Here is a 14,377-nt window from a genome sequence, read left to right on the forward strand (position 1 = left end):
TTTTCCCTTTAATCATTCTTCCATAGTACAGACAGAATAACATAAAAATGCAAATTTAACTGTTACTGCCTTTTTTTGAGTAAAAATCCTATAACGGGTTAACATCTTTAAGAGAATTACATCCAAACTTCTCAGCAGATTACAACTAGCCCTTTATGATCTGGCAGTTACCTGCCTCTCCACCACCCAGTCAGTCTGCTTCTAGCTTGAATTTTGGCTCTACCAATTTCAGAGTTCACATTATCACTTTCTAACATTCGGCCTATTCTGCCTGAATTGCCTTTTCCATTTCCTTCACTAATTCGAATTCATCTTTCCAGACTGAGGTTCCGGTACAACATATTTGAGGATTCCATCCGTATACCTTATATTCGGCTGCGTCCCTTGTTGCTATCACATCACTGACTATTGCCCTTCTTTGGTTTTAGCACTTTGAACAAAACTGGCTTAAGTTTCTGGAAGGCGTTAACATCATTGAATCCCAGGACTTAGTTTAGATTCTGGATGTGGCAGACACTCGAGTTCAGTTACTTGTTTACCTCTACTGAAAGCCGCTCACTCCCACTCCTTCCTGCTCCCCCCCCGCCCCCATCCCCGTCCCGTGGAACTTGCTGGAAGCTTCTTCTATCTGAATTGCACGGGTCAAAGGGCGGTGACGGAAGGCCTGACCAAAGAGGTGGAAAGTAAAGCAGCACTGAGACAAATTCAGGCCACCTTTCTCCCTTCAGTGCCTTCGGATGGTACACGTTTTTCTTCTGTCTGGGAAGCCAAGTAGGAAGAAAGCCTGGGCCTGTGTCGTTCTGGGGAAAGGAACAGTTCACCCGCACCGGAACCAAAAGGTTTCCTCCAGTCCAGCCTCTGCAAGGGCGGAGCGACTTCCGGCGAGTCCGAGGCCTTTAGGGTTCCCAGCGCCAAGATCCCGGCATCGACGCTCCATCCGGAACTCGCTCCCGGAAAAGAACACGTAGCCGAGAACGTCACGGGTCACGAAAAGCTTGGCTGCCTCCGGGAGCCATGATGAGAGCTGCAGAGAAAAGGGAGCTCGATGTGCCTTGTGTTATTATTATTAACAGACATACAAACGACCCCAAACGCCACACGTTCCTGAGCGATAACAGTACGACACAAAAGTCCTTTCGACCTATACCACCCACTGAGGCTCTGCCGCTGTGTGGGTGCGCGCAGGGACTGGTTTACGCCGCGCCCTGCGTAACCATGGCTGCAGGGGGCGGGGCCTGACAGGCTGCTCGCCGGCCGGGGGTGGGGGCGGGGTGGGCCAGGAGGAGTCGGTCCTCCAAGGTCCCAGCCCAACACGCGCCCGCGCTTCACCTCCCCTCCCCTCGCGGCACGCTACGTGGCTGCTCATTGGCTACGTAGGACGGAAGCTCGGTTGGTGTTTCTCCAGAAGTTCCCCCTTGGGCGGCGGCGGAGCTGGTAACCTCGGTAGGAGCAGCACCAGCAGCGGTAACAGTAACTGTTAGAGATGGCGGCGGCTGCTGCGGCACCTGCAGCAGCCCAGAGGTGCGTGTTTTTCCTTCTCTTTGCTATTATTTGTATCCCCCTTCGTCTTTCTTTAGTTAGAGAGCCCTGCTGAAGTCGTTGTTTTCCTGGCAGGTTTTTCCGGAGCTTCTCTGATGCTCTGATCGACGAGGACCCCCAGGCGGCGTTGGAGGTGAGAGAGCCGGTTCACTGTGCTCTGGGGAACGCAGCCGCGTTGGGTTCCGGCCCACCCCGCCTCTTCCCAGCACTGTCTTCCTGGGGTCGGGGCTGCTGCTTTTCCTGTCTCAGCCCCGATGTTGACAGACTCCGCCTCTCCCTTCTGTGTCCCGCAGCGGCCCGGTTACGCTTCCCATCCCTAGTCCGTTCCTGTATCCTTGGAGCTGCTTAGTAAAACCTGCTCTCCATTTTGGGGGTAGAGGTAACATTCATAGTTGGTCTGAAAGGGCTTGTTTGTTTTTTAAATGGCATTTGTGACTGAGAGCAAAAAGTGAAATCTAAGGCTTGATGTTTATTCATTCGGTTTTTCGTTTGACAATCATCCTTGCCATTTCTGTGTACCAGGTTTGTGCTGAGTGCGTGTATGAACTCACACTATTGGAACAGAAACCTTTTCCCGTGTGTGCCCGAAAATTTCCAGATGTCCAGTCACTGTTCATTACCCACTCATTTGTTTATTTCTCAAAACAATTTCTTGGGGGCAAATGTGGAAGGCACTGTCTGCTCTGGATTAAAGTCTTATTTATGTATTTAACTGACTTGGAAGGCACTTTGTGTTTGTGTTAAGTGAAAAACTATAACGCTGTGAAGGAAAGCAAAAGAGCAAGAGTTAAATAATAATTTGAAGTAATAAAGAGAGCCCAGACTAAGAATACATGATGTAGTGGGTCACAAAATTTAGCCAGGGGTTTCTTGCTTTGAAGCATAAAAAAGAGGAAACTTTGTTTTGCTCTTATGGCTTAACATATGTAAGGTTAGGAATTTGAGGCAAGAGAACCTTTTTCCTAGCTATGACTTCTAAAAGAAATTTGTTCTGTGGTTAGTGGAGGAGGTGACATTTGAGAAGAGGCATGAGGGAGTGAGCTTGGAAGCTCTGGGGAAAGATTATTTCAGGCAGGAAGAGGAGTCAGTGTCAGGATGCTGAGGTAGGAATGAAGTCAGCTGTGCAAGGAGCAGCAAGAAGGCCCATTTGGTTAGAGTGGGATGAAAGTGGAGTAAGAAATGAGGTGGGGAGGAAACCAGGGCGTGGGTCCTTTGGGGCCTTTTAGGTTGGATTATGCTTTTGGGGCTGGGATACGAACACCTTCAAATAAAGTGGTTGATTACTCGGTAGTGTTGTGATGTTTCCTAGTGATGCTTTTGGGATCACTATTAGAGTAATGTTACCAGAGGCACTGAGAGTTTTTCTCCATAATTCCTTATGTCAGCTAAATAGCTGTTAATTTTCAGAATCTACCTTTGTTATGGTCCTCTTAGGCCCCATGCCTACTTTGGAAATCTAGTTTATATAATAGTTGCTATTAAAGGATATTAATGTAATGAATTCTTTGTCACGTTACATCTCAGTTACTTTTAAAATTATTTATTGAAGTGGGATATCTAACACAAATCTTAAGTCTGTACTAATGAACTTGAAGTTTTACATGTATGTATACCACCCAGATCAAGATATAGAATACTTCCATTCTCAAGGCTTTCTCATGTTTTTCCCCAGCCAATAATTCCTCTTACCCACCTGTTCTGTACTCTGTCACCATCAGTTAGTCTTTCTTGGACTTCATATAAAAAATATCATACACTAGGTATTCAGTTGAGTGTAGATACTCTGTCTTGCTTTAAACATTATGGGAGATACATCCATAAGTTATTTGCTTTTCACTGCTGTGTAGTATTCCACTGTATTAATATAGCACAGTTTATTCTAACAGTGAACATTTGGGGTATTTCCAGTTGTTAGCTAGTATGAATAAAACCACTGTGAATTTTCTTGTACATGTATTTTGGTGAACACATGCAGTCCTTTCTTTTGGGAGTGCATTTGTTTTTTTGTTTCTAGGAGTGAAATTGGATAGTGTGGGTGTGTGATTAGCTTTAGTACATTTGTCCGTAAAGTGTGGCTCTTGGACCAGTAGCATCAGCATCGCTTAGGAACTCAGAGAAATGCAAATTCTTGGACCCCACCCCAGATTTTGTTTTTTATTTTTTTTGGCTGCGCTGCAGGCATGTGGGATCTTAGTTCCCCAAACAGGGATCAAACCCGTGTCCCCTGCAGTGGAAGCATGGACTGCCAGGGAATTCTCCACCCCAGATTTTCTGAAAGTACTTATGAATCTGGTAGGCCAGTACTCCTTACCCGTCCATTTTACAGAAGAAAACAGACCCAAAGAAATCCAAGTGATCTGTCATAGAGATGTATGTGGCCAGTTAGAGGCAGAATAGGGGCCTCAGGACACATGTTTCCTGATTCTTAGTCTAGTGCTGTAGAATAGCGGCTTTCAAAAGCATGATCCCCAGACCTTCTGCAGAAGAATCACCTGGGAATTTGTTAGAAATGCAGATTCTCAGGACCTACCACAGGACCTACCACCTGAATCAAAAACTGGGAGTGGAGAGAATGATCATGATAAGAACCAGCTTGTGTTAAGAGGAAATGTTCTTCTTAAAACTTAAGATGACCTTCTCACAGAGATAAACAGGCAAATGTTAATTACTAAGTAATTGGTAATAATGAGTAGGGCCGGAACCTTGATGAGAAGTGAGAGTCTGTTTCCCTCTAGATTTTCCCAAGGGTTGGTTTAACAGTAGCTATTTTAAAATTAAGGTCGCTTGATATTACATCAGTTAAAATGTCACATTTTTATATAAGACCATCAATTAAGAATAAAGAGAAAGTGTATCAAGCTGATTACATTTTTCATTCATTAAACAAACAACGTTAGTGGCAAATGCTGTACTGGGAGCCAGCGAGCTAAAGATGAAACTACTGTAGTGAGGGAGTTTGTAGTCTAGTGGAGAGAGACAGGCAAGTCAACAGATCATTAAAATATAAGTACTCCAGTGGAGTGGTGTATCAGGTACAGTAAAGAGCGTAGCAGAGGCTAACTGGGGAAGTAAAAAAAACTTTGCAGAGGAAGTCTTAATTCAGTAGAGGGAGGAAACATATATGTGGATTATGAGAATCTTTTGAGGCCCAGTGTGAGTAGTGCTTAAGAGCATGGGCTCTGGAATCAGACTGCTTGGGTCCATAGCCTGGTTTCAAGAAAGTTCCTGCTATCACTTTTCTGGATCAGGTTTCCTGTCTGTAAAATGGGATTAACTAGGACCACTTGAAAGGGTGATTATGAGGATAAGTAATGTAAGGTACAAGGGTGAGGCCCTTGAGGTAGACATCTTACAGATTCTTCTCTAGGTTCTAGCCACGCTGGCTTGCTTTCTGCTACTCAAATGTGTCGAGCTCAGTCCTGGTGCAGGGCCTTTGGACTTGGCAGTTCTTTTGCCTAGAACGTACTCTCTATTGACTACCTCTTGTTTTGCTTGGAAATGCTCATCACTCTAGATTTCTCTGAAATGTCACCTTCTCAAGGAAGCTGTTTTCTCTGACGACCTTATCTGAATTGGGCCCCAATGTAAGCTTCAAGAGTGCAGGGGTTTTGTGTATCTGTTTACCACTGTGTTCTCAGCGTAGTGCCCGGGATGTAGTAGGCACTCAGGTGTGTTAAATGACTCCTACCACAATTCTTGGAACAACTGTGAGGTGCATTTACAAGGACGCTGAGGCTAAAGAGATTAACTTGCTCAAGGTTATCGAGTTTAGAAGTGACAAGTCGCAGGTTCAAGGCATCAGGGTCATCTTCTGGAGGAGTGGGTAGGATTGGGGTGTATGATATAATTGTTTGGGAGCTGACTTTGAAGTAGTTGACCACAGATAGCTTTGTTGAGGGCATAGCTGGTTAGCATAAAGTATACCAGTTCTACATGGTTATGTGATTTTTCTCTAGGGGTGCTTGCTAGTTTAGGAATGGAGAAGGCTTGATACTCTTGTTTATCCATGATTGGGGTTTAGCTGTGACTAGAAGAAAATGGCAAGTGGAGTCAGGCTGAGATATTCAGAGCTAAAGGCCTTTAAATGTTAGGTCAGTCTGAGCAGTCTGCTTTTGCTTTTAATCTTAACAAGTAACCTTTTTGGATAGCATTTTAAGAGAGCCAAAGATTTGGAAATTAATTTTCTAAGATCCAAGTCTTAAACAATTTTAATGCCTTAAAAAGGAATTTTCCCCCTCTCGTTCTGTGTTATCAGGGTACTTCCTTTATCATTATCTTGTTAAAGATTTCAGTGTAATTATATTTTACACTTCATGGGTTTCTTTACTTTTGTGAACTATAACACAACCCATTTTCTGTGAGAAGTACTATATCTTTGGATACGTTTTGTGTAAGTCTGATTAAATAGCCCTTTGCTGCTGTGATTCAAATGTTGGCCCTGAAGTCCTTGCCTTTTGAGATACCTCTCTTTAGTCCCTTTGTATTCTAGCAGCCAGCAGCTGTTGTCACAGAAACAGTAGAACACTGAAAACACTGCCACAAGTCAGATGTAGTTAAGACAACCACAAGTAATTATTTTAACGTCACTTTTTCTGGTATATTCCTTATTCAAAATAAATTTATTGTTGTGTTTTATTCATGACTTACAAGTTGGTGTGTTATAATGTTCAGTTTGTGTTGAGTGGTTTTTTGGTAACTTTTTTTATTGATAGCTTAATAAGTCAGTTGCTTAGTTTATTTAACTGAATGACCATAACTGGTTCTCCTTAACCAACAATTGGTTTGTGTTTTTAAAGGTCACTTGCAAGTTGGTTCAAAATTCAGAAGTTTATACCTGACTCCTAAAGAAAAGGAATATTTTATTCATCTTTGAACCTCCAGTGTCTGGCCTATGTTTATTCCATAATATGTGTTTAAAAATACTTTTTGAAAAACAAACAGAAAAACCTGACTACTGAAAAAAATAAAAATACTTTTTGAATTGATGATCCAGATATTATTATAATCTGTAACAGCCTTTTTGACCTATAATATACATTTTCTGGGTGAGGAGAGGCTGGAAATGTGGTTTTATGATATATTTGAGTAGATATGTAGGAAGCCATCAGCTGTTTTCAAAATTGTTTGAAAGCTTAGTGGAAGATGGTGTTTTTAGCTTAAGAATTTCAAAGTATTAGAAAATCTTGTATTAGTACAAATGTTAGATGGTGTGTGAAAGAAACTTGGAGTAAAATTTTACCATGAGGCAATGTTTAGTGGTTAAAATTTGATTTGGAGTCAGACAGACCTGGATTTGAATCCTATCTCTGGCGCAGTCACTGACTAGGAAGTGAGGGAATGGATTTTCTGCGCACATCTGGGGGAAGAGCATTCTAGTGAGAGGGAGCAGCAGGTGCAGGGTCCTGAGATGTTCGAAGAACAGCAAGGAGGCCATTGTGGCTAGAATGGTGGCGCAAGGAGAAGAGTTTTAAGAGGTGAGATGAGAGGGAGAGCAGAAGGTTATATCGAGGAGGGCCTTGCAGATCATCGGAAGGACTTGGGCTTTTGCTATGAGTCAGCTGGAAAGATGTTGGAAAGTTTTGAGCAGAGACATAGTAACAAGATCTGATTTTCATTACTGCTTGGATCAGGGTGATAGGGGTTAAGATAGTAAAAAGTGGTTTAGATCTTAGGTATGTTGGGTTTTAGGTTTACGATTACCAAGTATAGTATACGTTGCTTTGTGAGAATCACACTGCGAGGTTCAAGCAAAGCCACATGTGTGGCTATTGAAGTAATTTTGCCTGTTAAGAAAACTACCAAGTCCCTAGGGTGTGTGGGCAATGGGTAGAGAATCAAAGCCTTCCTGTTTGCCTGCATTTGTCCTTGGCTTCACTGATCGTGCTCTCTCTTCTTGCATCAGTATTGTTCCAGCTACCACTTATGAACTGTGACTGCCCAGACTGGCAGAGTTTTAATCGCTCTGTTAATTCTTGATCAACTGATAGTAGCTATCTATGAGATATTGTATCTGGGCTTTTGACAGAATGCTGTAATTTCTTAGGCCATTGATAAGAGGATAGGAGAGGACCACGTAAACTTGATTATGTATTTATTGGTTCCATTAACCTCTCTGAGCTCTAGGTTTAACTTCCATTTTTTAAATTTTTTTTATTTTTGTTTTTATTGGACAGCTTCACATTTTCTAGGCATCTCAAACTCTACATGATCTTTGAATCTTCTCCAAATTAGAAGGAGAAAATCAGTGGTGGTCAATGTATATGAACTAAACTCTCCAGAATAAATGAGGTGATAATAATGACCATTTACTGAGTTCTGCTGTAGGCCAGGAACTGCTAAGTGCTTTAGGTAGATGTTACATTCAGTTGTGGTCTTTTGAGGGGAGAAGGGAGGAGAAAGGGGGATATTGATCCTCTTGGAAAGAAAAGCTCCAAACTTGTTTCCCTGTTATCTTTCCTCCAAATACTTTATGATAATAGGTTATTTGATTAAAAATCATGTTTAATTAGAATTCGATGGCTTTTAAAAAACATTTACTGACACTCAACGTGTTTGTATTTGTAGGAGCTGACTAAGGCTCTGGAGCAGAAACCAGATGATGCACAGTATTACTGTCAAAGAGCTTATTGTCACATTCTTCTTGGGAATTACCGTGGTAACTTTTCTTACAAAGTATATTGACTCTATAAGTTACTTACAAATTTTGCCCAAGATACAATGAATCAAATAAAATAAAGGTTATCTTCCAGGATTTTTAACTTGGTCTTTCATACAAGGTAAAGTAGCCGAAATGTGACAAACATGTTAAGCATCACCCATTTAAATTTTATGGTTGTCCGTTCTTTCTTCAGTGGGTGTAGAATTTGTACAGATTTCATTCATGGTTACTGGATATGCTAACAAAGAATAACATCAAATTTACTATTTTACAAAGTATTTAAATGAATTCCCTTGTTTTATTTTTTATAAAAAGAATGTATTTCTATATTCTGTAATTTTAATTATCTGGATAGATAATCTGAGTAGGGAGAAATTAAATACCTTGAGTCAGATTACATAAATGATGTTAATGAGAAAATTAGATGAACTTTGTGATACAGAGCTTTATTCATTGCCTGAAGCGCTTTAAGAAGGAAGTTCAATATTAGGTCATTAGGAAGGTATGAGGGTAATTTTATTTTGGATTAACTTTTCCTAATTTAAAATCATTTGTCCATTCCACCAGCTTGAAAACTTAAAAATCAGAGGCTAATTCAAATTTTGTGTGTAGTATTTGTTAGGATCCATAAGTAACTGACTAAAAAACCCATTTTTTTTCATATGCAGATGCTGTTGCTGATGCAAAGAAATCTCTTGAACTTAATCCAAATAGTTCCATTGCTCTGCTGAGAAAGGGGTATGCAGTAACTACTCTTCTTGCTGGGTCTGGACTATAGTTTCTTGAATGAATTAATTGTAAGCTTTATATAAATAGTAAATTCTGTATTTATACATTTTATAGCTGAGGTAGGATTCAATTTTAGGTATATTTTATACTTTTATTGTAGTATAGTTAGTATATATATATATATATAGTTTAAAATAGTGATGGTTGAAGGCAAAGTCTAGATGAAACTCTTGGATTTCACATCCCTTTTTTGCTTCATCATTTGGAATTTACTGTATTTAATTGACTAGAGAACATCTGTTCCTCACCCAAGCTGGACAGGCTACATTTAATGAAGACTCTGTTATCTGTGTACTTTATATCCCAGTTTGTTTCTGTTGATAAGTGTGACTTTATTCTTTAAGAATCAGAAACGTCTTTAATTCCTTAATATAACTATATTTTGGAATAAGCAAGTATATACAATTAAAATCAAGAAATTCCTTCTGAAATGAGTTCCAAAATTGGATTCTAATGGGAATTATACTAGATATTATAGTAGAGTATTTTAGGAAATCTCTTGGCTGGCTTATTAACATATACTTAAATTCTTTCTTTTAATAGTAGGGAAAATAGTTTCTTTTTTTTATTATTTAGAAAGAAGGCTGTTTTTCATGATCTCATGTGTGTGTATTTGTTTTTAATATTCTCATGCAGGATATGTGAATACCATGAAAAAAACTATGCTGCTGCTCTAGAAGCTTTTACAGAAGGACAGAAATTAGATAGTAAGTATTAGAATTATATGTTAGTACACTAATCCATTATACCTATGTGTCTTAAATACCATAGCTGAATTTTGTTAGTGTAATCTCAAGTTAATTATAGAAACCCAGCTTTTTTCTCTTCTTGATGACATTTCGTGTTGATTGCAGAATTTGAATTTACTTAAAAATTGATTAAACTGGCCTTTCTTTAGCACTTAAATCACAGATAAACTATCATCAGAAGCAGAAAACTACATAAACACTTAGTGTGCTCCCAAGTACTTAGTCTGGCTTTATTTCTTTTCTAATGGATAAGTGAAAGTATAATTTGCTCTCACATTCAGAAGTCTATTTAAGTAATTATCCAGATGGCTGAGATAATGAAATCTTAAAATGAAAATTTTTATTGAGAAATGAAGTGTTAAGTTTGGGGTAAAGTATGATAGGGTATTGAAGAAACATGGAGGTTTGAGAGTATTGTGAGTTTCTGATATCACCTTTTTGAGAGAAATAGATGAAAATTATCACAGCAGTATAGATATCGGTGCATAATATATAGAAATTGTAAAAGCCAAGTATCAAAAACTCTGCAGAGTACAAAAAGGTTGTAAGTAATCTCATAGTTACAGTACATAATCCTAATTGTGTACTATCATTTTATCTTCATCTTATGATAGAGTGTTATCACAATTCTCCAAAGCAGTAGCTCCTAACTGGGAATGGTTTTGCCCCATAGGGGACATGGAGCAGGCTTCAGTAGTTGTGGCTCGCGGGCTCTAGAGCATAGGCTCAGTAGTTGTGGTGCATGGGCTTAGTTGCTCCGTGGCATGTGGGATCTTCCTGGACCAGGGATCGAACCCGTGTCCCCTGCATTGGCAGGCAGATAAAATTGATTTTTTAAACATCAGAATTCTTCAGGATGAACAAGTAACTAACAGGTTTAATATTACGATAGCTATAAACTCTGTTAGGACAGATATTTTTGTCTAATTCACTGTTGCATCCACAGTGCCTAGAATAGTGTTTGGAACATAGGTATTCAGTAATTATTTGTTGAATGAATATGTGAGGTTGTGCGGATGAGTGATGTTACAGTCAGTTTGTTCTTTCTAGGTACAGATGCTGATTTCATTGTCTGGATTAAAAGGTGTCAAGAAGCTCAGAATGGTAAGTATGCAGGTTTCCCGTGGTCTTTCCGTTTAAAAAGAAGTAAATGTTTGACGTTTGTTTGTTTTGAACTTTATAACTTATAATTTAAGTAGTGGATGTTCTCTTAGGTTGGGCTTTCCCAAGGTATTTTGATTTTTTACCTCATTCGATATGTTGAAAGGGAAATTTGGATGGATTTGTTTTGCAGTGGTATTACTGGTAAGAAACTACTGAGGAGTCTCAAGTGACTCCAGGATGCAGTTAAACCCCTTTCCCTTATTAGGTATGCATGGAGAATTGGTTTGCTTAATCACTATGTTTGTGCCATAGAAATCATGTATGTAATTTTGCCTATACACGTACTGTTACCTGAAAATGTTTCCTTTTTATGTTTTTAATAGGATCACAGCCTGAGGTGGTAAGTCCAAAGGTTTTATCCTTTGTGTGTGTGTGTGTGTGTGTGTGTGTGTGTGTGTTTTAAATTTTTTTTTAATTTTTGTCTGTGTTGGGTCTTCGTTTCTGTGCGAGGGCTTTCTCCAGTTGCGGCGAGCGGGGGCCACTTCATCGCGGTGCACAGGCCTCTCACTGTCGCGGCCTCTCCCATTGTGGAGCACAGGCTTCAGACGCGCAGGCTGAGTAGTTGTGGCTCACGGGCCCAGCCGCTCCACGGCATGTGGGATCTTCCTGGACCGGGGCACGAACCCGTGTCCCCTGCATTTGCAGGCGGACTCTCAACCACTGCGCCACCAGGGAAGCCCCTATCCTTTGTGTTTTTACTTAATTATATTATTACTAAGTATATTTGAGGCTGGACTCGGAATGAGCTTTCTGTCAGTTACATATCTCTCTAGGGCAGTTTTACTAATTTTCTTCCTCCAAACGCTGTCCCTTCCCTTCTTACTTAGGGACAACTTGGAGGCCACCATTGACCCAGGACAAGTTCTTTAGATTTACAGTCTGAACTGGCACACGTAGTTTAGAAAAGTTTGGATTGGTTAAGAGTCACTTTGTTTCTCAGTGGTCAGTGATGTTTGTTGCAGAGAGGCCAGACATAAATGGTGTAAGACAATATCAGGAAGGCACCATGGAAATAGTGCTTCACATGTTTTTCCAGAGCAGTTTGATGCCATTGTTAAGCCTGAAGGTTATACTATAGTCTTAAAAATGTTTTTTTAAATGTTATTGTTATTTTCAGCTTAGAGAGTTACTGAATCTTGAAATCGGACATTTTATATGTAACCTTTTCCAAACATATCTTCAGAAATTTTTCTGTTTTTTATCCTTCTTTTAATTTAGAAGAAAAACGGTTTTTTGAAATTGAAACTCGTAAAATTTTAAAAATGCTGAGTAACAGGGAGATCAGCTCGGTGCTTTGTGACCACCTAGAGTGGTGGGATAGGGAGGGTGGGAGGGAGGGAGACGCAAGAGGGAAGAGATATGAGGACATATGTATAAATGATTCACTTTGTTATAAAGCAGAAGCTAACATCATTGTAAACCAATTATACTCCAATAAAGATGTTAAAAAAAATAAAATTAAAAAACAACAACTGAGTATTCTAATTTCTGTGAAGATGAGTATTATTTAACAGTTATGGATACCATGCTCTGTAAGAAGTTTTCATGTAGTTATTCCATATCAAAGTATTCCATATCAAACTATAACACTGGGTAAATTAATAATACATACATTTTTAATATGCAGTTACTAAACTAACTTGTAAAAATCTTTCTCTTTGAACTTGTCAAAATCAGTCTGCATCCCAGAGGACTTATCAGTCAAAAATCAAGTAAGTGTTTGTTTTTCATAATGCATGATAAATATGCCTAAAGGGAAAAAACCCTGTTGTTTAATAGTAAGCAAGTCCTTACCTGTGATTTAAGTATTTCTTAGTTTATAAAAGAAATCATATTAAAGCCTTGAAAAACTAATTGTAAGACTGTTAACTGATTTGAATTAGTGTTTATATTAAGGTTAAAATCAGATCAATTGCCAATTAAAACTTACTTCGCCTGATTCCACATTATGTCACCTTTCCATGTATTAAAGAGAGTCTCTTCCATTTAAGTTATTGCTGTTACCTAGGTAAATAAGTTAGTAGACTTGATAGAATTGTAACTCTACCTGCCTTTTATATGTGGAGTAAATTTTTCATAGAATAATTCTGCATGAGTTGAAAGTCACTTGTTGAGGGCAGCAGTTACAATCATGAATAAGTATTTAGCAAGGATTTGAGTTATTTTTAGTTGGTCATTAGCTGTGTGTACAGCTTGTATTCTTAGTGTAACAGAAAGAAACACAAGGCATTAATCTTGAGCTTTGCATCCTAACTGAATTTCAAAGGAAAACTGTGAGTCTTTTAAAGATCCAGTGCTTTTGACGTAAAGTGGCTTGAAAATCTTAAAACAATTTACTCGTGTTCTTTCTGGGGAGATACAGGATGACTCTCCAAGTACCTAGTAAACAAGGAACTTTAGTGACAGGAGCAGGGGTAGGGTACATAAACTTAATAATTGGAGCATTTGGAGTATAAAATAATCCCACATTGATGTAATAAATATACCATGTATCAGGGTACTGTGCTTAGTCCTGGGAATGTGATAGTGGCAGGATAGATAAATAGCTCTGCTCTCATGGAGTTTATAATCCACTCTAATTTGAAAGTGATGATATATTTTTAGAGCTTTCAGTGGGAAAGATACACATAATTAGAATCTCTAGGCACACTAATCTTTCCACATACTTTGAGATTGAAGGAAGGTACTATGTTTAATATTGTGCCTGGCAGAATGAGTTAAATTATTTTAATTTTAGCTCTTTTGCTTCTGTTCCCTGTGCTCAGGGCTGTTTGCCCTCAGCTTCAGTAAAGAGATCCTGGAGTGCGGGGTCAGGTTGACCTGGGTCCAGTGTAACTCCTGCTACTGATGTGCCAGTTGCCTCACCCTTCTGAGCTTACTTTTTTTTTCATTTGTAAAATAGGGATGGAAGTGTTTACTTCTTAGTATTAGGTTGAAATGAGAGGATAAAACTGTTGGTGTATTAGAATTGTTACCTGTTAGAATAAATTTTACCTTTAAAACTAGCTGTGCATGTGGCCTCATGCTGTGTGGTGTGGCCAAAAAAAACCAATTAGCTTAAGCACAACAGTATTAGAGATATGTTAGAACCTAGAAAATTATGTAAGTATTTATTAAATCCACTGGAGGGGTTTTGGACATCATCAACCTTACTTTTCTCTTCCCTTAGTACAGGTCATATGAAATTAGTTACATAAAATTGTTTCTGTGAATCAACAGCTGCTTTGCTATTTTGTTCCTCAAGGTGGAGCTCTTGTTGTTCATCAGATTATATACAGTTTTTATCTTGGCAAAACAAGCAACAACTTTAAGAAAATTTAAGTTCTGTTTTAAGTTTCCTTTTTCTTTTTTATAGGTATGACTGGTATCAAACAGAATCTCAAGTAATCATTACACTTATGATCAAGAATGTTCAGAAGAATGATGTAAATGTGGAATTTTCAGAAAAAGAGGTTATTATAGTTTTTGAATTATCTTT

The 14,377-nt window shown here is 39.0% G+C and overlaps 1 protein-coding gene across 1 annotated transcript in view; it reads left to right on the plus strand.

Annotated features, from left to right (window-relative positions):
• Positions 1 to 1,368: 1,368 nt before the first annotated feature.
• The window catches only part of SUGT1 (SGT1 homolog, MIS12 kinetochore complex assembly cochaperone), a 40,137-nt gene continuing 27,128 nt past the window's right edge, over positions 1,369 to 14,377 (plus strand). Inside the window, exons 1-9 of the mRNA XM_019936456.2 lie at positions 1,369 to 1,521; positions 1,615 to 1,672; positions 8,104 to 8,194; positions 8,866 to 8,935; positions 9,623 to 9,693; positions 10,786 to 10,839; positions 11,223 to 11,239; positions 12,577 to 12,611; positions 14,255 to 14,351. Coding sequence (XP_019792015.1) covers positions 1,484 to 1,521; positions 1,615 to 1,672; positions 8,104 to 8,194; positions 8,866 to 8,935; positions 9,623 to 9,693; positions 10,786 to 10,839; positions 11,223 to 11,239; positions 12,577 to 12,611; positions 14,255 to 14,351 — 531 coding nt within the window. The 5' untranslated portion in view covers positions 1,369 to 1,483. The remainder of the gene's footprint in view (positions 1,522 to 1,614; positions 1,673 to 8,103; positions 8,195 to 8,865; positions 8,936 to 9,622; positions 9,694 to 10,785; positions 10,840 to 11,222; positions 11,240 to 12,576; positions 12,612 to 14,254; positions 14,352 to 14,377) is intronic.

Source organism: Tursiops truncatus, chromosome 18, assembly GCF_011762595.2.
Source record: "Tursiops truncatus isolate mTurTru1 chromosome 18, mTurTru1.mat.Y, whole genome shotgun sequence".
In the NCBI taxonomy this organism is placed as follows: Eukaryota; Metazoa; Chordata; class Mammalia; order Artiodactyla; family Delphinidae; genus Tursiops; species Tursiops truncatus.